The following is a 23,923-nucleotide window of genomic DNA, read 5'->3' as shown; positions in this document are numbered from 1 at the left end:
CCTTTCTGCCCCTGGGAAAGCAAGTCTTCAGTGGTGTAACTCTCAATCTGGAGTGTGTGTAACTTCAAAATTCCTCTGTATAACTTCAGCTGCTCATAATTCATTACCAGGCATGGAAACCTAGACAGAGCCCTGAAGGTCCAGCTATGCTGAGACACTTGGATGTCCAGAGAGGTTTCAGGGCTTGACAGGGCTTGCAAGACTGGTGTCTACTGTCGAAATATTGCTTCTAATAGATTTTTGGGTTGAGTTCCGGACCCCTGCTCTCTGGGTTTGGAGGGGGAAGCTCAACCAGCAATAGGAAGTTGCACAGCAGAGCTGTGTACATGGGCTGGTGAGTCAGGACTGAATCAGAAAGAAGAGGGACTGAGGATTCTAACAAACCCAAATAAAATATAATTAAATCAATACATCCTTTTTTTTAATTGATAACCGATGGTGAATGCTGTCTCTTCTCATATATTAGCAGTATAAAAAGAATCACTAGTGAAATTCCCAAATGTGTAATTTAAATAGTTTCTTTATTAAACTAGTCTTGATGGCAAACTAAAGGTTACTTTTCACATGGGCTATTTTATGCCTTTGGAATTGGTCCTTAGGACCTTGAATTTTAAGGGTCATTTTTTCCCCTAAGTATATGTGTTTATCTTAGCAAGCTTGGGACCCTGGTGGAGAACGTGGGCGGTTGTAAGGGTGGCTTATTACCACAGTGATTGGGACATCACTCATCTCGTGGAAGTTAAACTTTACACCTTCACTCTCGCAAGCAGAAGATCAAATCGCTCTAGGACGGCAGCCACGGGGGGTTGGAGCCATGCCATGGCCTGCCTCTTCACTCCCTTAGGGGAGGCCGAGGGCCGGAGTCCGTGCATGGAACCGCCCTCCTTCCACTCACCCTGCAGTGCCACCGCCTGCTGTTTCTCATGCATCATTCCATCACTGCCTCGTGCCAGGCACGTTGGAGGCTCCGGGGATACTGCAGGGAGCACAACAGACCACAACCCTTTATATTTTATTAGGGAGATAGAGTCAATAAATAATGAGCAAGGGGGATAGGAATAGAGTCAATAAATAATGAGCAAGGGGGATAGGATTACTTATCTTAGGGGGATGATAGGAAAGGGTAGAATTTCAAATATAGTGGTCAGAGCAGAGTCTCACTGTGTTGATATTTGATCCAAGACTTGAAGAAGAAGGTGGGTGGACCATGAGGCTGAGGGAGAACTCGGCACCCAAGAGGATTAATAATGAACCAGATGTGTTTCCTGCAGCAGGAATTCCTTGTGATTATGATACAAGAGGTAGAAAGTGACAGGTATGGAGAGGAGTCCAGGGCTGAGGCACTTCCTGTTTTCAGAGCGTCTCCTTGTCTAGGCTAGCACGCATGAGGCTGGTCTCCTATCCCCACAAATCTGTACAGCTTTCAGTCTTTGTTATTAATCACAGCCTTATGCATGAAAAGAGAATGGTCACACCCATGGAGAAGTTGCTAAGCATTTGTGTAGGGCTTGCTTATTCCCTAGTTCTAGGTAATAGTTTCTCTTTCTGGTGAGGTAGGACAGGACGAAGTTAGAGATGAGACAACTAAGCAAGGGGATAGGACTTGTAATGTAAATAACTAAGATTATAATAATCAAACCTACATCCTATGGTAGAAATGGTTGCTACAGAGATGCTCTCATGATTCCTGACTTCCATCTACAACCTTTTCCCAAGTGGTACACCGCCCCCCATGCTTGAATAGCTCCAGGAACAGTGAACTCACTACCCCTCATATAGCCCATTCCATTTTTGAAGAGTACACATTGTGAGACGGCTCTTGTCTGCACTAAATTAAAACATACCTTCATATCTCTGCTTTCTGGAGGCAAATCAACTGTATTTATTTCTTCTCCTGCTCAAGAGCCACTCAGGGACTTGAAGGCAATTAGCAGTCTGCATGTATCTAGTTTTCTTCAAGCTAAGCATCCTTTCAGACTTGAGTTGAGCACCACCTCCTCCAGGAAGCCATCCCCTGTACATGATCTCAGAGCGCTCTTTGCACAGCCATATCACTGCACTTGCCGTGGTGCTTTAGGGTTCTCTTGGTAGGTCTGTTTCTCCTCCTGGGCTGTAGACCTTTATGTCTTCAGTGGCTTCTCAGAGCTTGGCACACCCAATAGATATTTGGTGAAAGACTTGAATGGGCGAGTCCTAATTCCCAAACGGTGAGACCAGCCCTTCAGTAATGTGCGGGAGCCTCCGCAGCCTCAGTTTGGGATTCCGAAAGCAGCTCTGAAAGCTGCAAGACCGTTTCTGACCTCTGGGTCAGAGGGCTGAGACCCTTGCTTTCAACTGCACGGTATAAAGTTCACATGCGCTTATGGAAACCATTAGCTTAGTCCAAGTAACTGGGCTTGGAATTTGAGCAAGAAAATATAAGTGTAAACCTCAGCGCTGTGCTCAGGGTTTTCTTTCTCTCTCAGCCCTAATTCCGACGTGCGGGTTTGTTTTGCTGCAGGACCTGGAAGACTGATTTGCCCAAAGGAATGTGCACCCTGGTGTCCCTCTCCGTGGAGCACGAGGAAGCCCAGCTCATGGGTGGTGTGCGGGCCGTGGTGATGGACTCTCAGTACTTAATGGAGCCGTGTGGGTCCGGCAAGTCGAGGCTGACGCACATCTGCAGGGTGGACCTGAGGTGAGCGGGCTCCTGGGGGCGGCGGGCGCGGGCTCACCGCACATTCGCTGGGGCCCTGTTTCTCATCTGGTCCCTTATTTCACTGTCCTTTTATTCCTCTTGCCATTAACATGCTTTCTAGAAGATTACGTGTGCCTCCCCCTCGCTTTTCCTCTTTCCGCCCTTGCTAAAATTCTGACTTTCAGGAGAAAGTCCTCTGCTCACCTTTATTTTCCGTTTTGTCCCACTTATACTTCTGTGCTTCGGGCACGGGGCAAACACCAGCACTAGAGCCCGGGATGTAGTAGGTGCTCAGTAAATACGAGTCCTCTTGTGTTTCTTCTCAGCCTGTCCCTTTTGCAGCTCCCTCCAGTTGTCCTCCTTTGAGAGGGAACTAACTTAAATCCAACCCCTTCAAGGCATTCATGATGCTGAGTTCTTGGTCTGGGTGGATATAAGCTGGGTTTTCTCAGTAAATTCTAGAATTAAGTCTGAATCACCCCTGAGGAGACGCTGTCATTTTAAAGCACCCGGTGAATACTGGAAAGATAGACCGAATACTTGGCCAAAAAGGCATTTTCAAGGCCCCTGTTGACAGAATGAGGTTCTCAGAGCCTCGGAGCAGCAGCCCCGAGTGTCATGCAGGTGGGCTGACATTCAGGGCACAAGCACAGCCCTGTCGACCGTGACAAATTGTCGTGATTCGGGAAAAGACTTTCCCACTTCCTTTCTGATTTTTGTCCCCGCAGAGGTCACTCCCCAGAATGGTACAATAAAGCCTTTGGACATCTGTGTGCAGCGGAAGTCGCCAGGATTAGAAACTCTTTTCAGCCCCTCATTGCTGAGGGTCCAGAAACTAAAATCTGAGTTTTCCCCAGTGTGACATCAAACTCAGGGAAGAGGAAGTGAAAGCAAACACTTGTGGGAGAGAGTGTGCGCATGAGAAAGCAAGGGAGAGAGAGAAACCGATTGACAATGCTTATAAATGGAAGCACTGAGAAGTCGGAATGTTGAAGATGCAAGAATTTCTGAGAACTTTCCTAGCCTTCCTGGAGACGGCTACATCCCTACTAATATAATATTTTTAAAAATCAGAACATTTATCTATGTTACTTAAAATTAAATGGATTATTCCTTGTGCATTGCCTAATTTGCTATTTAAAGGCTTCTAAGAAGCGTATTCTTAACTGTAAATAAATGTATGTATAGCATATGTACATATGTGTGTATATCTCTATCTTTACTGTATATATGATGTAAAATATCAATTTTATATATAATTGCATATTATTTTGAAAAGGAATGAGTCTGATTCGGTGAGTCCCTTCCTCACCTGGTTCTTTCAAAGTTGTTCTGGGCGCTGTCTCCCCACCGTCCTGTAAGCTGAGCAGAATCTGCTGATGACACCAAAGTGTGAAAATATGTAGTCCGCCCTGATGTCTTACCAAAGGTTAGCCAACCAAAGGAAAACACATTAAATGGTCCTTACATGTTGTCAGCTTGTTTGTGTTATTCAAAAACTGAGAGTGGGGTGTTGGATAAAGCAAGGAAAATAATATTTAGTCCTCTTTAAAGCAAAGAAGTGGGTGAGGAGTTGTTCCCGAATGTAAGGCTAGATTACCGCTTGCCGTGGGGCCAGCAGATACAGTTTCAGTGACATGTTAGATGCCCATGGACCACTAGAGTCAGCCCAGTGACTGAAAGAGAGCCTGTATTTCCCTGCTGATGAGAGCTGAATATAATGGCTTTTGCAGATTCACAGCCAAAGGGAGCCTCTGTGTTTTGTTGCGTTTTCATACTTACATTTCATAATGTTCTTAAATGTCATTCTAGTTGACCAGTGGCCTATTTGGTCACAGTTAATTGGCATTTTCTTACCAATGTATTGCACTGAATTTAACTCTGGACACCAGATTAAGGGAGATGATGGTCATTCAAGAGTCCTGGACCATTTCAGCTTCAGGGAATTCTACTGTTGCTACATATGATGCTCTTAAGATAGACTTCATTAAAGTTTTGCAATCTGAAAGACAGGGTTTTTAAACTAATGTTAAGACCAAAACTGTGTTCTTCAATTAGTTTTAGAAAATATAAACAGGTCTGTTAAATTCCATGTTTCTTCATTAGTCAGTCAAGCTACCTATGCATTTGACCCAACCTTATTTATTATTGTATAGACTAAGCAAATTGACTATCCTTAACCAATTGCTAATGGATTTAAGTTGGTTTTTTATTGTAATTCAACAATGCTAGAGAGGAAGATAATTTATTGTGTTTGGTTTCAGGGAGAGATTGGTATCATAACTTAGCAATTCATGCTGGAGAAAAAAAAAGAGTGTTTTCCTTTCTTTTCTTTTTATATTGTATGCGTTTATATAATGTTTTCTTTTATCAGCAATGTGCAATTCTTTTATTGAGAGAAATAAAAATGCTATATATGAGTTTTGTATGGTACCAGTAAAATCATACTGTTTGAATTGTGATCTAGGAATTTTTTGTTTCCTTGCCTACTGAAGAAGGTGGCAGCAAACCCATAATTTTCCATTTGCTCTGTGAGCAAAACAAATTCACTTCTTCCATACATCTTAAATTTAACCACATATGCCAGATTACTTTAATATGCATAGACAAGATCATTAGTGAATTTTAATTTAGCTTAATGCTGATCCTACTCCAGAGATGGGATCATATGTTTTCAGGAAATATGACAGGCACACAAGGATGAATGGTGTTGTGTCACCTAGAGCAGGCCTTTTCCAGCCTTAGCAGCACTCGGATCACCCTCAGATATTGTTACACTAAGCCTCCGATTCAGGCAGTCTGAGGTGGACCTGAGATTCTGCATTTTGAACCAGCTTCGGGGATGCCCAGCCTGCCAGCCCGAAGACCACACCTTGAGAAGCTGGGACCTAGAGGATACTTAGAATAAAGCAAACATGGTTTTATTTCTGACTCCCCTTCTCTTCAAATTACCTGACTTTTTAATTTTTATGCACATACGAATCACATCACTGCTGCCTAACAACACAGTGCATCTTAAAAAAAAAAAGAGAAAGATGCAGCAAGCTTATTTGTCAAATACTACAGTATTTTATTCATTGTTATCTTGCCAATAGAAATAAAATATGATATTGCCTTTAAATATTATATTTATACCTCATGTATATCTTTACCTCAACTGTTGGTATCAATCATCAATTGTAAATAAATACTTGCCAAGGTAAAGAAATTTATATACATTAAATACACCCTTTTTTTTCTATAAAATACATGTTGATTTTCATGCTTCATCCTGTAAGTGGAAAACCTGCTTCCTGAGGAAGAGTTCTCTCTAAAAAGCTTGCCATGAGCTTGATGCCTCAGTACTGTAGTCAAATCTCTCTCAAATATAAAGATTCATATAAAAGTCTAGATTGTTATCTACAGAACTTCATTAACAGTCTGGGTGCCTTAACCTATGTCTAAGGCATTATGGTGATGGGTAGGGATTTCTTTTACATTTCATTGTTCTTAAATCTAGAAGTTATAAGAACACTTTTAGAGTATTTTTATGAAGGATTCAGTGAACTCCAGCTACAATTCTATTTTCATTGAGTGCACAAGAAACTGAGACTTGATGACGTGACTTATGGCTGCACCACTGGACCATGAAGAGTAGCCACATCTGACTCTGAGCCTCTTGCTTTCCATCCTTGTACAGTGAGCCCTCCATATCTGCGGGTTCTGCATCCAAGGATTCAACCAACCACAGATCAAAAATACTCCGAAAAAAATTCCAGAAAATTCCAAAAAGCAAAACTTGAATTTGCTGTACACTGGCAGCTATTTACACAGCATTTACACTGTATTTACAGCTATTTACATATCATTTGCATTGTATTAGGTATTACAAGTAATCCAGAGATGATTTAAAGTATATGAGAGTATGTGCATGGGTTATATGCAAATACTACACCATTTTATATAAGGGACTTGAGCAATCCCTGGATTCTGGCACCTGAAGGGAGTCCTGGAGCTAATCTCCTGCGGATACTGAGGAACCACTGTACATGTTCTATGCTTTATTTCTAAAAGATGACAAAGGTCGCCCCTAATTAAGCAAGCAGGAGCTCTCGAACATTCTCAGCTACAGGCTACAAGAGCCACAGCAGCCCAAGTGACCACATGCCCACATAAAAATGATCCAAACTCTGCTCTCTGCTCCTCTCCCTCATCCTTTCTTCCATTACTTGCAAGTTTTGCTTTCATAGGCAAAGGAGGAATTTCAACGGTCCCTTTTCCTCTTCTATGTGAAAGAAGAGAACATGGTCATTCTAGCAGCCACAGGCAACCAGTGTCATTCTGGGACCCTGGAGCATATGAATTCAAACTTGATTCTGAGTCTACTTCATGAAATTCTTAGGCATGAAACTGTTCTACTTCTTTTTTTAAAATATTTTATTTATTTATTTATTTATTTATTTAGGCTGTGCTGGGTCTTAGTTGCGGCACGCGGGATCTTCACTATGGCACGTGGCCTTCTTAGTTGCAGCATGCGTGCGGGATCTAGTTCCCTGACCAAGGATCAAACCCGGGCCCCCTGCATTGGGAGCACAGAGTCTTACCCACTGGACCACCAGGGAAGTCCCTGTTATACTTCTGTCTTTTGATATTTGGCCACAAAAAAAAATCGGTCGTATGATTTCTTCTCAAGAAATTAATGTAAAGGAATTAGATAGATCCTAGCCAAGTGGAGTGTCACTGTTCCTGTGATGCCCAGCCACTAGTGGGACATACAGGTCTGAAACATTATGAGAGTGACCAGGGCCCAAAGCTAGAGGTACATCCCATGTTCACTTCAGTCGTGTTATCCCTGCCTCTCCTGACTACACACATAACGGTCCAGTGATACCAAGCCACTCTTTTACATCTCTGTGACTTGACATTGACTTTCTCCCCATCTTGTTGGTCACGTAATAGCCTGTTTCTTCCTTAAAACCCTATTTGAGCATCATTTGCTCCATGGACTTTCCTGACCACCCATGTGAAATCCACATGCTTCCTTATATATTACTCTTATTGCATGAATTGCATCTCATTTAGTTATTTGGCAATAAATCTAACTCTCCCACTAGACTATGAGCTCTTAGGGACATGGACCATGTCTTACTCAGCTTTGAAACTCCATCCCGTAGGACACCTTCTGCTACACCATTCTATAAGTATTTAAAATGACCTGGGCATCTGAAAACTGGGCATAACGATGATAGAAGCCATAGAAATGGAAGTCATAACCTAGTGTGGAGTATTCCAAAGCCAATGAAATAACTCACATTTTGTGTCTGACTACTTCAACTCTCCAGTAGCACAGAGAATGGAGAATTAGCTGGTCTTCCAAGAAGTTAGATGCAACTGTTTCTGAAATTATCAAATGCTGAACATCTGTTTGCAGAAAATAGGACAGTTTGATTAGTTCATTCATTCAACAAATATGTGTGGAGCACTCATGATGTGCCAGACACTGTTCTAGACATTCAGTAAATAAAACAATAAATAAAATCAATGAATAAAACAGACAAAAAAATCCCTGTCCTCATGGAACTTATGGTCTAGAAGAGAAAACAGCCAAGAAACAAGATAAATAATTGACCAGGGAAGCTCTACAGAGAAAAATAAAATCAGAGGAAGGAAATTAGATAGTCAGGGAAAAGCTTACCAAGGGCCTGGGGTAAAGAACTACCAAAATGACACGCTGTTTGATTATTTTTCCTCAAGCTCGGCTGGAGCTGCTAAAATTACAGCGGTGGGAATGATCAATTCATCAATTTGCTGAGACCTTATTCCTTGTGAAGGAAAATAAGTAACAGCAACAGGAGGAAATGAAGCCTCTGGGAACTACACTTGCTGATGCATGATGGCTGCGTCTTTCAAGCCCATCAGAAAGCAGGGTTCCAGCAAGAGATGCACAGGTGCTGGAAGCCCGCGTGCCCCAGATGGGAACATTCAGTTCTTAGGCCTAGATGATCAAGTCCCCTGCCGTTCTGATTTCCAGATACAAGCATGTCTCCAAGGCCCCCCGGATACTTCGCGGCGTTCTCGAGACAAGCGTCTCCGCGTACTGGAAGGCAGGCTCCCTTGTCAGCTTGGTTCATCCTCACACCCACACCCACCCCTGCTGACCACGACCACGACCGCTCACCTCACTGCTGGGACCCAGCCTGGCACCAGAGTCCTGGGAGGGGAGGAAGACCCCGTTCTCCCCGTGATACCTCCTCATGGAGCTGCTCCAAGTGCTTCCCTAAATCCCCACAACACACCTGAGACCAGGCGTCATTTGAGATAAGACTGAATCAACACACCTGGGAGACAGTGCAAGGTAGGATGTAACTTAAAGCTGCAGCCCCAAGGAGCTCTGCTTCCAGCGACTTAATCCACACCTGACCGCAGAGGCTCTCACCTCTCCGCCTGGCCGCCCTACCCCCCGACCCAACCCGCCTCACTCCCACGCCCAGGTCCCCAGCTTCAGAATGTGACGAACAACTGCACTGACAGCAGGAGGAATTCAGTCCGGCGGAAGACCCACCTTCACGCCCTGGCCGCATGGCTCCACCCCAAGACCCAGAAGATCATCACACCAGGCACGCGCGTGGATTCGCTGCCCTAAATCCGAGTCATCTCGGGAAACATCACCACGCTGCTCCTGTGGGCACAGCGGGTGCCAGCCCTATGTTGGGGCTTCCTCGCCTTCCCATCCCTGTGCTCACGTCAAGGGTGGCGGAAGCCTCTGCCATTCCCGTGGTTATCAGTCATCCCGCCTGATGAAAAGCTGATTGGTGACATTTTCATATGAATGTTTCAGACAGAGCTGCTCCACTGTAGATTTGCATAATGAAGTCTTTTATCTCCTTATCGGGCATCAGAGGCTTTCTCTCCTGTTACAAGGATTTCAGGCATCAGCAGGTAGGTGGAAGCTATTTTTGGAATAAGGAAGAGACTGAAATGCTACTACCACATTAAAAAAAAGCCTAACCCTGAAAGTCACCTGACCTTGTTGTTCTCCGGTGGTTGGAGTGTACGGGTCGTTTCCCCACATGGTCCCTGCTTCCCTGGGGAGGCTTGAGTGCAGCGCTCCCAGGAGAGTCAGAGACGGGAGCTCTACCTGGATTCAGAAGGGCTCTTCCAGGGGGCCTCCTCCAGCCTGACCCTTCCTTACCCCGTCTTTCTCCCCCTCCACCACTTCAAAGCTGTCTGAATCTCATCTTTTCTTCTCAGAGAATCCCTACCCCCATTCCTTGGTTTCCAAGCCTGTCAAACAGTTTTCTGAAGAAATTCCCAAGATGGTGTGTGGTATCCATTTTGTCTCAATCCTGTAATGCGCAGCTTTGCCAGGAACTTTGTGCCCAAGGAAGACCCGAGGGAGCACCCAAGAGGTGCCAGCCAGGGAGAAGGGACCCTGCCTTTCTGGGGGCTGGATTCCCATATACGCCAAATGGACGAGAGTTGAAGACGCTGGGTGAGGAAGGGCCAAACTGGGGAGTACTGGGCAAACAAACAAGACCAGGGGATGTGGCGGTGTTCGCTGCTTTTCCTGACGTCCTTCAGTTTCTCTGCTGCTCCCTCATCTACAGGGGAAAACTAAAAGGAAACAGGCACAACTATCCATTCTGTTTGAGCCACAGATAGTGTGCTGACTGCCACAGAGATGGGCAGTTCAAATTACTTTGGAGCAAAGGTCTCTCCGATGGTCTGAAATTAAACATGCTCTGGAAGGAGCAGCTGCGGGGGAAGGACCACCCATCGCTGGGATCTGCTGGAGCTGCCCTCTGGGACCTCACGCACGAGGAACACACACTCCAGAACAGGGCTTCCCTTCTAGAACTGCAGGAAACTGAACATTCAGCTCGAAAAAGACTTGGAAGTGGCAAAGGAGAGTGGATTTCTTCTTAGTTTTCTATCAGTTTGCAGTGGTTCCAGTATAAACCCAGCAGCGTATGTATGAAGCATAAAAAACATCAAAGCAGTGATGCAGCATTTCAAAAAAAAATACAGCAGCAATTTGGCTGCCTTGTTCACTTTTCAGACGGTTGTGTAGCTGTCCTGATCTTCCCCATAAATCTCAAAATTCACATTTAACAGAGCCCTGCTCCCCGGTAGTCCTGATGCTGCAAAGCAGGCATCAAGCAGGATCCTTTAAATGAAATGAAGGAATTTTAACCAGTCATACATACAGCAACAGTTGTCACTTCCTGAAGATGAAAAAGAACAAGAGGGGGACAGTTTTTCTCTGAGAAGACAGAAGAACACTTTGCAATTTTTGTTCAAGGATTGGGGAACATAAAACGCACAGCTCCTCGTGTTCCCACAGTCCAGTGTCAAGATGTTACGCAGAGATCAGAAATAGACCCAAGGTGACGTCCATAGTGTGAGCCATGCAAATGTGGAAAAGACTCACCAGCGGCGGTAATTCCCAGGACGAGCGTCAGGCCACTGAAACGGGACAAAGGAATCAAGGCCAGAAGAGGCAGCAAGCAGGATGACAGTTCTCCACGGCATTCTCCAAGTGGAATTTCGAAGGCTAATGAGGGGAACCATAGTGAACCAGAACTTCAAACCTAGAAGTATAAACGTCCAGGGAACGTTCTGATGCCCTGTATGCTATGGGTTCTTTATCTTCCTACTTCAGATCATCACCAATCACACATGGAATAAACTTCCCATTAAGTAAAAAGTGATAAGACAATAATGACAGCTGTGTGCATTGGGGCCTTGCTGTTTACCAAGGATTTTTCATACACACTCACATACATGTATATATGTATACAGAATGTAGGTATCAATCCTCACAACAACCCAATGACATAGATACTATTGTATCTATTTTTTAGAAGAGTAAGTTGAGGCTGAAAAAGGACTGGTGACTTCCCTGATGTCACCCAACCAGGACTGACACCCAGGCAATCTGAGCTTTGCTCTGCTGCTTCCCTTAAAGAGGAGGGTTCCTCTATGACAGAATGATGAAATCAGGAAGCTATGCTGGCTGTAAGAACACCCAGCGGATTGGCTGAGTGGATCTTCTAAAAAGTGACATTTTGAGTATAATTGCAAATAGTCTCCAACAAGAAGAAGACACCGGGGCTTCCCTGGTGGTGCAGTAGTTAAGAATCCACCTGCCAGTGCAGGGGACATGGGTTCGAGCCCTGGTCCAGGAAGATCCCACATGCCGTGGAGCAACTAAGCCCATGCACCACAACTGCTGAGCCTGCGCTCTAGAGCCCACGAGCCACAACTACTGAGCCCACGTGCCACAACTACTGAAGCAGGAGCGCCTATAGCCTGTGCTCTGCAACAAGAGAAACCACCTCAATGAGAAGCCCACGCACTGCAATGAAGAGTAGCTCCTGCCCTCCGCAACTAGAGAAAGCCTGTGCACAGCAATGAAGACCCAACACAGCCAAAAATAAAATAAATAAATTTTAAAAAGAAGACAGCAAGACAGTGGGGCACACAGCAAGCCCGCTGGTGAGGCCAGACTTGGAAGCAGCAAAGGGCACATGAGGGAGGGACAACATACCTCCAGCCAGGCTACTCTGTCCAGCCCTTTGCAGCACCTTCTAGGGGAGGGGAGTTGCTAGTGTGAATCACCGAGCTCTGTAACATTGTTTGGAGGTGGTCACAGCATCGCCAGGTGGTACCCATCATGTGTGCTCCTTCCTCTGTGCACGCAGCTGGGCTGCTAAGTACAGCTGGATACACGGATAGATCCCCGTCCCGCCCTGTGGCATGACGGGGCCTGCTCAGTCCTAACATTTAGGTTCAGAAGCAAGTGGGAGCCCTCGTACTTTACTATAATTCTCAGACATTTGCACAGCTATTAATAAAGACGTCTTTTGATACCCTTCTGCTATTGTTCCTGTGCACAGAGAGATTTCCGAGCCTGTGGGAAGGATCACTGATAATAGATGATCAAGATCTCGGCATTCCTGGGGCCCTGGCAATAATTATATCTAATGACATTAAAATTATGTCCTGGGTAATAGGAACATACATATTGATAATTACCTTAAATGTAAATGGATTAAATGCTCCAACCAAAAGACATAGACTGGCTGAATGGATACAAAAACGAGACCTGTATATATGCTGTCTACAACAGACCCACTTCAGACCTAGGGACACATACAGACTGAAAGTGAGGGGATGGAAAAAGATATTCCATGCAAATGGAAATCAAAAGAAAGCTGGGGTAGCAATTTTCATATCAGACAAAATAGACTTTAAAAAAAAAAGACTATTACAAAAGACAAAGAAGGACACTACATAATGATCAAGGGATCAATTCAAGAAGATATAACAATTGTAAATATTTATGCACCCAACATAGGAGCACCTCTATAAATAAAGCAAATGCTAACAGCCATAAAAAGGGAAACCGACAGTAACACAATAATACTAGGGGACTTTACCACCCCACTTTCACCAATAGACAGATTATCCAAAATGAAAATAAATAAGGAAAAACAAGCTTCAAATGATACATTAAACAAGATGGATTTAATTGATACTTACAGGACATTCCATCCAAAAACAAAAGAATACACTTTCTTCTCAAGTGCTCATGGAATATTCTCCAGGATAGATCATATCCTGGGTCACAAATCAAGCCTTGGTAAATTTAAGAAAATTGAAATCGTATCAAGTATCTTTTCCGATGACAACACTATGAGACTAGACATCAATTACAGGAAAAAAATCTGTAAAAATTACAAACACATGGAGGCTAAACAATACACTACTAAATAACCAAGAGATCACTGAAGAAATCAAAGAGAAAATCAAAAATACCTAGAAACAAATGACAATGAAAACACGACGACCCAAAACCTATGGGATGCAGCAAAAGTGGTTCTAAGAGGGAAGTTTACAGCAATACAATCTACCTCAAGAAACAAGAAACGTCTCAAATAAACAACCTAACCTACACCTAAAGCAATTAGAGAAAGAAGAACAAAAAAACCGCAAAGTTAGCCGAAGGAAAGAAATCATAAATATCAGATCAGAAATAAATGAAAAAGAAATGAAGGAAATGATAGCAAAGAGGAATAAAACTAAAAGCTGGTTCTTTGAGAAGATAAACAAATTTGATAAACCATTAGCCAGACTCATCAAGAAAAAAAGGGAGAAGACTCAAATCAACAGAATTAGAAAGGAAAAAGGAGAAGTAACAACTGACACTACAGAAATACAAAGGATCATGAGAGATTACTACAAGCAACTATCTGCCATTAAAATGGACAATCTGGAAGAAATGGACAAATTCTTAGAAAAGCACAACCTTCTGAGACTGAACCAGGAAGAAATAGAAAATATAAACAGACCAATCATAAGCACTGAAATTGAAACTGTGATTAAAAATCTTCCAACAAACAAAAGCCCAGGACCAGATGGCTTCACAGGCAAATTCTATCAAACATTTAGAGAAGAGCTAACACCTAGCCTTCTCCAACTCTTCCAAAATACAGCAGAGGGAGGAACACTCCCAAACTCATTCTATGAGGCCACCATCACCCTGATAACAAAACCAGACAAAGATGTCACAAAAGAAGAAAACTACAGACCAGTATCACTGATGAACATAGAGGCAAAAATCCTCAACAAAATACTAGCAAACAGAATCCAACAGCACATTAAAAGGATCATACACCATGATCAAGTGGGGTTTATCCCAGGAATGCGAAGATTCTTCAATATACGCAAATCAATCAATGTGATAAACCATATTAACAAATTGAAGGATAAAAACCATATGATCGGGCTTCCCTGGTGGCGCAGTGGTTAAGAATCTGCCTGCTAATGCAGGGGACACGGGTTCGAGCCCTGATCTGGGAAGATCCCACATGTCACGGAGCAACTAGGCCCGTGAGCCACAACTACTGAGCCTGCGCGTCTGGAGCCTGTGCTCTGCAACAAGAGAGGCTGCGATAGTGAGAGGCCCGCGCACCGCGATGAAGAGTGGCCCCCACTTGCCACAACTAGAGAAAGCCCTCGCACAGAAACAAAGACCCAACACAACCATAAATAAATAAATAAATAAATAAATAAATAAATAAATAAATAAATAAATAAAAACAAAAAACATATGATCATCTCAATAGATGCAAAAAAAGCTTTTGACAAAATTCAACACCCACTTATGATAAAAGCTCTCCAGAAAGTAGGCATAGAAGGAACTTACCTCAACATAATAAAGGCCATATATGACAAACCCACAGCTAACATCGTTCTCAATGGTGAAAAACTGAAACTATTTCCACTAAGATCAGGAACAAGACAAGGTTGCCCACGCTCACAACTATTATTCAACATAGTTTTGGAAGTTTTAGCCACAGCAATTAGAGATGAAAAAGAAATAAAAGGAATCTAAATCGGAAAAGAAGAAGTAAACCTGTCACTGTTTGCAGATGACATTATAGTATACATAGAGAATCCTAAAGACGCTACCAGAAAACTACTAGAGCTAATCAATGAATTTGGTAAAGTAGCAGGATACAAAATTAATACACAGAAATTTCTTGCATTCCTATACACTAATGATGAAAAACCGTAAAGAGAAATTAAGGAAACATTCCCATTTACCATTACAACAAAAAGAATAAAATACCTAGGAATAAATCTACCTAAGGAGACAAAAGACCTGTATGCAGAAAACTATGAGACACTCATGAAAGAAATTAAAGATGATTACAAACAGATGGAGAGATATACCATGTTCTTGGATTAGAAGAATCAACATTGTGAAAATGACTATACTACCCAATGCAATCTACAGATTCAATGCAATCCCTCTCAAACTACAGCATTTTTCACAGAACTAGAACAAAAACTTTCACAATTCGTATGGAAACACAAAAGACTCTGAATAGCCAAGGCAATCTTAAGAAAGAAAAACGGAGCTGGATTAATCAGGCTCCCTGACTTCAGACTATACTACAAATCTACAGTAATCAAGACAGTATGGTACTGGCACAAAAACAGAAATATGGATCAATGGAACAGGATTGAAAGCCCAGAGATAAATCCACGCACATATGGTCACCTTATCTTTGATAAAGGAGGCAATGATATACAATGGAGAAAAGACAGCCTCTTCAATAAGTGGTGCTGGGAAAAATTGACAGCTACACATAAAAGAATGAAATTAGAACACTCCCTAACACCATACACAAAAATAAACTCAAAATGGATTAAAGACCTAAATGTAAGGCCAGACACTATAAAACTCTTAGAGGAAAACATAGGCAGAACAGTCTATGACATAAATCACAGCAAGATCCTTTTTGACCCACCTCCTAGAGAAATGGAAATAAAAACAAAAATAAACAAATGGGACCTAATGAAACTTGGAAGCTTTTGCACAGCAAAGGAAACCATAAACAAGATGAAAAGACAACCCTCAGAATGGGCAAAAATATTTGCAAATGAAGCAACTGACAAAGGATTGATCTCCAAAATATAAAAGCAGCTCATGCAGCTCAATATCAAAAAAAACCAACAACCCAATCCAAAAATGGGCAGAAGATCTAAATAGACATCTCTCCAAAGAAGATATACAGATTGCCAACAAACACATAAAAGGATGCTCAACAACACTAATCATTAGAGAAATGCAAATCAAAACTACAATGAGGTATCACCTCACACCAGTCAGAATGGCCATCATTAAAAAATTGACAAACGATAAATGCTGGAGAGGGTGTGGAGGAAAGGGAACCCTCTTGCACTGTTGGTGGGAATGTAAATTGATACAGACACTATGGAGAACAGTATGGAGGTTCCTTATAAAACTAAAAATAGAACTACCATATGACCCAGCAATCCCACTCCTGGGCATATACCCTGAGAAAACCATAATTCAAAAAGAGCCATGTACCACAATGTTCATTGCAGCTCTATTTACAATAGCCAGAACATGGAAGCAACCTAAGTGTTCATCGACATATGAATGGGTAAAGAAGATGTGGCACATTTGTACAATGGAATATTACTCAGCCATAAAAAGAAACGAAATTGAGTTATTTGTAGTGAGGTGGATGGACCTAAAGACTGTCATACAGAGTGAAGTAAGTCAGAAAGAGAAAAACAAATACCATATGCTAACACATATATATGGAATCTAAAAAAAAAAAAAAATGCTTCTGAAGAACCTAGGGGCAGGACAGGAATAAAGATGCAGACATGGAGAATGTACTTGAGGACATGGGGAGGGGGAAGGGTAAGCTGGGACAAAGTGAGAGAGTGGCATGGACATATATACACTACCATATGTAAAATAGATAGCTAGTAGGAAGCAGCCGCATAGCACAGGGAGATCAGCTCGGTGCTCTGTGACCACCTAGAGGGGTGGGATAGGGAGGGTGGGAGGGAGACGCAAGAGGGAGGAGATATGGCAATATATGTACACATATAGCTGATTCAGTTTGTTATACAGCAGAAAATAATACACCATTGTAAAGCAATTATACTCCAATAAAGATGTTTAAAAAAAAATTATGTCCTGTTTCCTAAAAACAGGGCAAAATATCAAGGACAGATTCAAAAGATGGGCATAACATCTATGAGCAGCGTCAGGAATCTGAAACCCAGCATTTATTGAAATTTTCAGAATGTACTGAGGACAGCAATAAATAAGCAGTAATAATAAAGACTTGTAAAATGCATATTTAGTGCAAGAATAAAGAGAAGAAAGGGATAGACCTGTGCTTGACATGGATGATGTTATATCTGTAGAAGACAAAAAGAAAGCAAAAAGATTTCTTCCTTATAGCATCCTCAACTTTCCAACCATAAACATCTCCCTCCTGAATAATGTAGAACGATACCTGGTTCAGAGGGTGGTTTAAATATATGTCCACAAATTATTCACCTCCAGCCTTCAAGAGGCGGAGCTTAATTCTCCTCTCCTTGAGTGTGGGCTGTATTTAGTGACTTGCTTCTAAGAAATAGAATGTGGTCGAAAGAACAGAGAGTGACTCATTTCTCATGGGTAGATACCTAGGAGCAGAATTGCCGGACCATGTAAGGTATTTTTGTTTAACATTTTAAGAAACTACCAAACTATTTTCCAAGTGGCTGAGCATTTTACCCTCCCACTAACAAAGCATAAGGATTCCAGTTTCTCCACATCCTTGTCCATCTTTTGGGTTATAGACATCTTAGTGGGTGAGAAGTCATTCAGTTTAAAATGTTGGTCACTGTTTTAAACTTTAAACAAAAATGGAAGTTCTAATTGATCACAGGAAATGATAGAATTCAATTAACTCAACTCTGGTTCTTTGTTTTACAGTCACTCATTGTTTATGTCAAATATACAGTCCAAACAATCACAGGGTTGGAAACAGGAACTGAATTATGCCCAAAGCAAGGCAGAACAATTCCAAACTCTCACCTGTTCTTGCTCTTATTTTCTTACTATTGAAACAAACCCATGTAGCCGGATCTGCCTGTGTCAGGGGCTGACTGTAGCTGAGAGTTCTCTGAGTTAACTTCCTAGTAGATTAAAAAGCTTATTAAAGGATATATAATCAAATATGCTAATTGGAAGCTTACATATATTCTGCTAAAACTCAGCAGTAACTGCAACGATTGATATAGAACAAAGAACAATAAAATATCTCACTAAAAGAATTTAGAACTGCCAGCTCATGGTGATAATAAAAAGCAGAGCAAATTTCAGTTGGTTTTCTCAGTTTTTAAATTCCCACAGATGCTGCAATAATGAACCGCCTCTTACTTGTACTCCAGCCAGAAGCTCTGACTCTTTGTAGTCCCGCTGCCAGGGACCATTCCCCACCACTCCAGGAGGAAGCTGGGAGGATGTGGGAACACTGACTTCTTACTGACTGGTACATTTTTAAAGCCAAGGGTGAATTGTAACTGTTTAAGTTATCACCTTTATAAATTGCCAAAGGACAATTTAATGACAACTTGTATAAGAAGCAGTGAAGAGGGTGAGATGGAGAGCATATTTCTGCACTTGCTCCCTAGACCCTTGTCGGAAATCCTCTTGGGCTGTGCCTTATGCTGACATGTGCTCGCTCTGCCTTTTCCAGATGCCACCTTATGAGTAAGGAAAATGCTCTAAATGAACACATCTTCACTGGGACCTCACAGACAACAGATTTAATTAAGAACAGGGGAAAGAACAGGGAATTAAGAAAGTCAAATACATTCCTTCCCAGCTGGAGACATGGACCAGTACGGGGGGAGAGTGGGTATCTAGGCTGGGGAACCCCTCAAACTTAGGCACGCATGGGGGAAAACCCTTGAGAAGCACTCTCAGGGGGCCAGGCAGAAAAGTACAGACACCTTAGAACAACAGTAAGCCTCCCAGTTCAAAGTGACTGGAAGCTGGTTCTATGAAACCAGGAAGAACGTTCTGCCCAGAGGGGCAGCTGGTCAGTCTTGGAACCACAAGAAAGGAAATCTCAGAGGTGAACACTGGGAATGCCCATCGGAAAGAGAGCACCAGGGCAGTGGGCTTCCAGGGCCTCGCTCCCCTGTCAGTGGCCTCTCCCCAAGGGACACACAGGCCACCAGCATCCTGTCTCCCTATCTCACTGAATTCTGTTCTGTGCTCACCAAGCAACCTTCGAGTGTGATCTCCTGCCCACAAGTGGGGCCTCACGGGGAGATAACGCACACGCAGAGTGGGAAGCTGTTTTTGGTCCTCAGAGCAGAGCCGCAGATCTAAATGGGAATGGAGGGATTGGGGAGAAGAAGGATGAGTGGAAAAAAGCTTCAGAAAGGACTTCCAGGTCACAGAAAGCATCATTCTACCCCCTCCTCTCCACCCGGGTGCCTTCCTTTAAATCTGAGCCCTGAGGTGTTAGGCAATGCCATAGCAGGGCACAGGGAGTTTTAGAGAATCACCATTTCCAACCCTAGTGGACATTTGCATGATTGTGGATTCTCAAAAATAAGTGCCCGTAGATTAAGGTAGAGTCCTCAGGCATGGACATCTGAGGGCTACGAAGGGCTCACAAACACTGAGTCCCCTCCATAACGACAGCCTCAAAATCCAGCTGTTTTCAAAGAACTGATACGCAAAGCATCATGATGCACATTTAAATTGTGGCAGCCATTCTTCTTAGTGGTATTTTAACATCTCTGAAATTCAGATTAAGGAGGGGGTCATACAAAGTGGCAAAATTCACCAGGGAGTCTTTTGTTGTCATTGTTTAATATGACCATGTTCCCAGAAATACTTGCCCATAATTGCCCTTCTCTACAGGAACAGAACGGTTCTTAGCGGCATGTCAAGTGCGGTTTCTAAGAAACCTGAAACTTCCCGAAACCTGATTTTTTGTTTTGTTTTGTTTTTTGCGGACAAACTATGAAAGGTTTATTCTCAAATATTCGGACTTGACCCTCCATCCTTCCACATTAGTGCGAGCACCAAAGCAATTCCATGTATTGTTTTGTAACACACAAAAACTGTTCATCTCAGGCTACTCAGGCTAGAGACAGGCAAGGAGGGAGTGAGAAATGAGTCTGATCTGAGAGCATTTGTAGAGGAAAACAACGCGGCACCTCCCCTGAGGAGACAGGAGTGACCACATCCTCGCCCCCAGCCAGTGTGGGCCGGATCCGTCCCATCCATTTAGCTTTGAGAGCCTGAGTTTCCCCTCCAAGATCTGTATCAAGGGTCATTAAAAAGTACATTTGCCTTAAAGGTTAGTTAATGTAACAATGGGTTTTAACTAACTACGTGATCTATCAATAAGGAGAGATCGTGGGTCTTCAAAGAGATCATAAGACAAAAGTCAAGGAAACCAGCGAGATAGATGATGGCCCTGGAGAAGAAGTAATCACCCAACAGGAAGGAGAAAATCAGGGGAAAGGGGTAACTGTATGGCAGGACCACCCTGGAGAAGTCAGTAACACCCCCTGCAGACATTCTTTATTTCCCAAGTGAGTAGGTGGCCTTGAAGATCTGGTCTCAAGGCTTAACTGGCATTCCCAGTGTCAGGAGTTACCACGCAAAGTCTTCTACAGGCATGATCCCTGCTTCTCTTCCTAATGTGCTGTAACTCCAGGAATTAAGAGAAATGTAGCTCTTCGGAAGTTCCCTTGTATAGATTTCTAGTTTCTCTTTAATTAAAACATTTAATAATACAAAGCTGGTGCAACAATTGGCAGGTCCATTAAACTGTCAAGCGTGGCAAAATGGTTGTGCAATGTTCTGTCTTTTTCTGTGGCTCGCACACAATCTGACAAATGGAACGATAAAGAAACGTGGAGCTCCTGTGTTTACTTAAGTAGGCTGCAGAGATGAAAAAGAACTCTCCTCAGTGTGCTGACTGGAACATAATTGCTGACAGAATAGCAGCTACAGGAACAATAAGGTAGAAAAGTCAGGTCTTAGGAAAAGTGACTGAAAGCTTGCCTATCGGTAGCCTGGCATTCCTTTATTTTTTATTATTCCACAAAGACAACATAAATGGGGATCATGCTAGCTTTTTAAATAGTTCAATTCCTTCCCCCTCTTATTTATTCCTTCCTTCTTTCCTACCTTCCTTTCTTTCTTCCTAAACCACACTAAGTATCCTGTGTTAACAACCTAGTGTTGTAAACACATACACACATTCACAAATGCACATATACACGACACGACATAGTTTCTTCCTTGTATATTAGTATTATTTACAGAAATATAGTACCATACATCTCTGCAGCTAGATTTTTGTCACTCAATAATACTTCATAGAAATCCTAACCAAGTGTACAGACTTTGCTATAGTATATCCTTTTTAATGGCTGCATAATATCCTAGGAAATTTTTTAATATTTTCTTTTGAAGATTGATTCAACCATTCTTCTATGGGGATTCACTTTGTTTCAGAATTTTAACTGTATGAATAATGCTGTAATAAACATCATGGTACATATATTTTTATGAAATTATTATGTATTTTTATTTCTTTGGAATAGCTTCTCAGGAATGAGATTGGTGGATCAAAGTGTATGTGAATTTTTATTCTCAGAAGATATTGCCATACTGCAATTAATATTTAACTTGCAGAGTATGACAGTACCTTTTCCTGCGCATCCTTACCTCTAAAGAGTGTGATGGTGTTATGTTCTATTATATTTTTATTAAATACATGGTTATAAAGGGATAATGCATTGTTACTTTGATTTGCATTTCTTTGATTACTGATAATTTTGAGTATCCATATGTTTATGGCCATTATATCCACTTTTGGATAAATTATCCATTCGTATTTATTTTCTATTATTTGTTGCCATTAGTAAGAACTCTTAGTATTTTAAAGATATTAACTTTGTTTTAATCATCTGTGATGCAAATATATTTTTAACTATACAATTTCTCATTGACCTTGTTTAAATCTTCTATAGCTTTTGGTTCCTTGTCTTGGTTAAGAACAGTCTCCACAAACCCTAAACTGTATGTACAGGCTCCTAGATTTTCTTCTGTAATTTAAGTCATTCATTCATCTATCTATTCATTGATTTATTTTTACAATTAATTTTTTGCTTTGAAGTCTTCAGTTATCTGGAATGTATTTCTATAAATGCTGAGAGACGTGTACATTTCCATTTTCTTCCAGCTGCATGGTCAATTGAGCCAGCACCTTCCAGCTCACACTGAATTAAAGTATCAACTTCATAATAGATTAAAATAGTGTATATTTTGGAATCTATACCAAGACTTTTCATTCAATTCCTCTACCATGTTTATTTATTTTAAAAACCAATGCCTTATTTATTTGATTATAGTGGCTTTATAGTACGCTTTAATATCTGCACTCACTAGTCTTCTTTGTATACATTTTATTCTTGGGCTTTTTATTTTTCCAAATAAGCTTTAAGATCTTTTTATATTGTTTTTAAATGCTATGATTCTATACAGTGGAGAAAAGACAGCCTCTTCAATAAGTGGTGCTGGGAAAACTGGACAGGTACATGTAAAGGTATGAAATTAGAACACTCCCTAACACCATACACAAAAATAAACTCAAAATGGATTAAAGACCTAAATGTAAGGCCAGACACTATAAAATTCTTAGAGGAAAACATAGGCAGAACACTCTATGACACAAATCACAGCAAGATCCTTTTTGACCCAACTCCTAGAGCAATCGAAATAAAAACAAAAATAAACAAATGGGACCTAATGAAACGTAAAAGCTTTTGCACAGCAAAGGAAACCATAAACAAGACCAAAAGACAACCCTCAGAATGGGAGAAAATATTTGCAAATGAAGCAACTGACAAAGGACTGATCTCCAAGATTTACAAGCAGCTCATGCAGCTCAATAACAAAAAAACAAACAACCCAATCCAAAAATGGGCAGAAGACCTAAATAGACATTTCTCCAAAGAAGATATACAGATTGCCAACAGACACATGAAAGAATGCTCAACATCATTAATCATTAGAGAATTGCAAATCAAAACTACAATGAGATATCATCTCACACTGGTCAGAATGGCCATCATCAAAAAATCTAGAAACAATAAATGCTGGAGAGGGTGTGGAGAAAAGGGAACCCTCTTGCACTGTTGGTGGGAATGTAAATTGATACAGCCACTATGGAGAACAGTATGGAGGTTCCTTAAAAAACTAAAAATAGAACTACCATACGACCCAGCGATCCCACTACTGGGCATATACCCTGAGAAAACCATAATTCAAAAAGAGTCATGTACCAAAATGTTCATTGCAGCTCTATTTACAATAGCCAGGACATGGAAGCAACCTAAGTGTCCATCATTGGATGAATGGATAAAGAAGATGAGGCACATATATACAATGGAATATTACTCAGCCATAAAAAGAAACGAAATGGAGGTATTTGTAGTGAGGCGGATGGAGTTAGAGTCTGTCATACAGAGTGAAGTTAAGTCAGAAAGAGAAAAACAAATACAGTATGCTAACACATATATATGGAATCTAAGGAAAAAAAAAAAAAAAAGGTCATGAAGAACCTAGTGGCAAGATGGGAATAAAGACACAGACCTACTAGAGAATGGACTTGAGAATATGAGGAGGGGGTGGGGTGAGATATGACAGGGTGAGAGAGTGGCATGGACATATATACACTACCAAATGTAAAATAGATAGCTAGTAGGAAGCAGCCGCATAGCACAGGGAGATCAGCTCGGTGCTTTGTGAACACCTAGAGGGGTGGGATAGGGAGGGTGGGAGGGAAAGAGACGCCAAGAGGGAAGAGATATGGGAACATATGTATATGTATAACTGATTCA

The 23,923-nt window shown here is 41.8% G+C and overlaps 2 protein-coding genes across 16 annotated transcripts in view; one reads left to right on the top strand and one right to left on the bottom strand.

Moving 5' to 3' along the window:
- Positions 1–5,800, top strand: part of STARD13 (StAR related lipid transfer domain containing 13) — a 391,062-nt gene extending 385,262 nt beyond the window's left edge. For all 9 annotated transcript variants that reach the window (XM_082365302.1, XM_082365301.1, XM_082365308.1 and 6 more), the window contains 2 exons: positions 2,501–2,677; positions 3,406–5,800. In XM_082365302.1, coding sequence (XP_082221428.1) covers positions 2,501–2,677; positions 3,406–3,523 — 295 coding nt within the window. In that variant the 3' untranslated portion in view covers positions 3,524–5,800. The remainder of the gene's footprint in view (positions 1–2,500; positions 2,678–3,405) is intronic.
- The window catches only part of KL (klotho), a 111,789-nt gene that overhangs the window by 18,236 nt on the left and 69,630 nt on the right, over positions 1–23,923 (bottom strand). For 3 of the 7 annotated variants that reach the window (XR_014236922.1, XR_014236923.1, XR_014236924.1), the window contains exons 10-13: positions 9,219–11,122; positions 8,835–8,994; positions 7,969–8,077; positions 4,535–4,679 (exon numbers count right to left, since the gene is read on the bottom strand). The gene's annotated coding sequence lies outside the window, so the exon portion shown is untranslated. Of the gene's footprint in view, positions 1–4,534; positions 4,680–7,968; positions 8,078–8,834; positions 8,995–9,218; positions 11,123–23,923 lie in introns of those variants that run through there. The other 4 variants (XR_014236925.1, XR_014236926.1, XR_014236927.1 and 1 more) reach the window with 3 other exon arrangements.

Source organism: Balaenoptera borealis (genome assembly GCF_965194805.1).
Source record: "Balaenoptera borealis genome assembly, chromosome: 18".
Lineage (NCBI taxonomy): Eukaryota > Metazoa > Chordata > Mammalia > Artiodactyla > Balaenopteridae > Balaenoptera > Balaenoptera borealis.
Note: the sequence above shows the minus strand (reverse complement) of the source record. Positions and strands in the feature narration are given on the sequence as shown.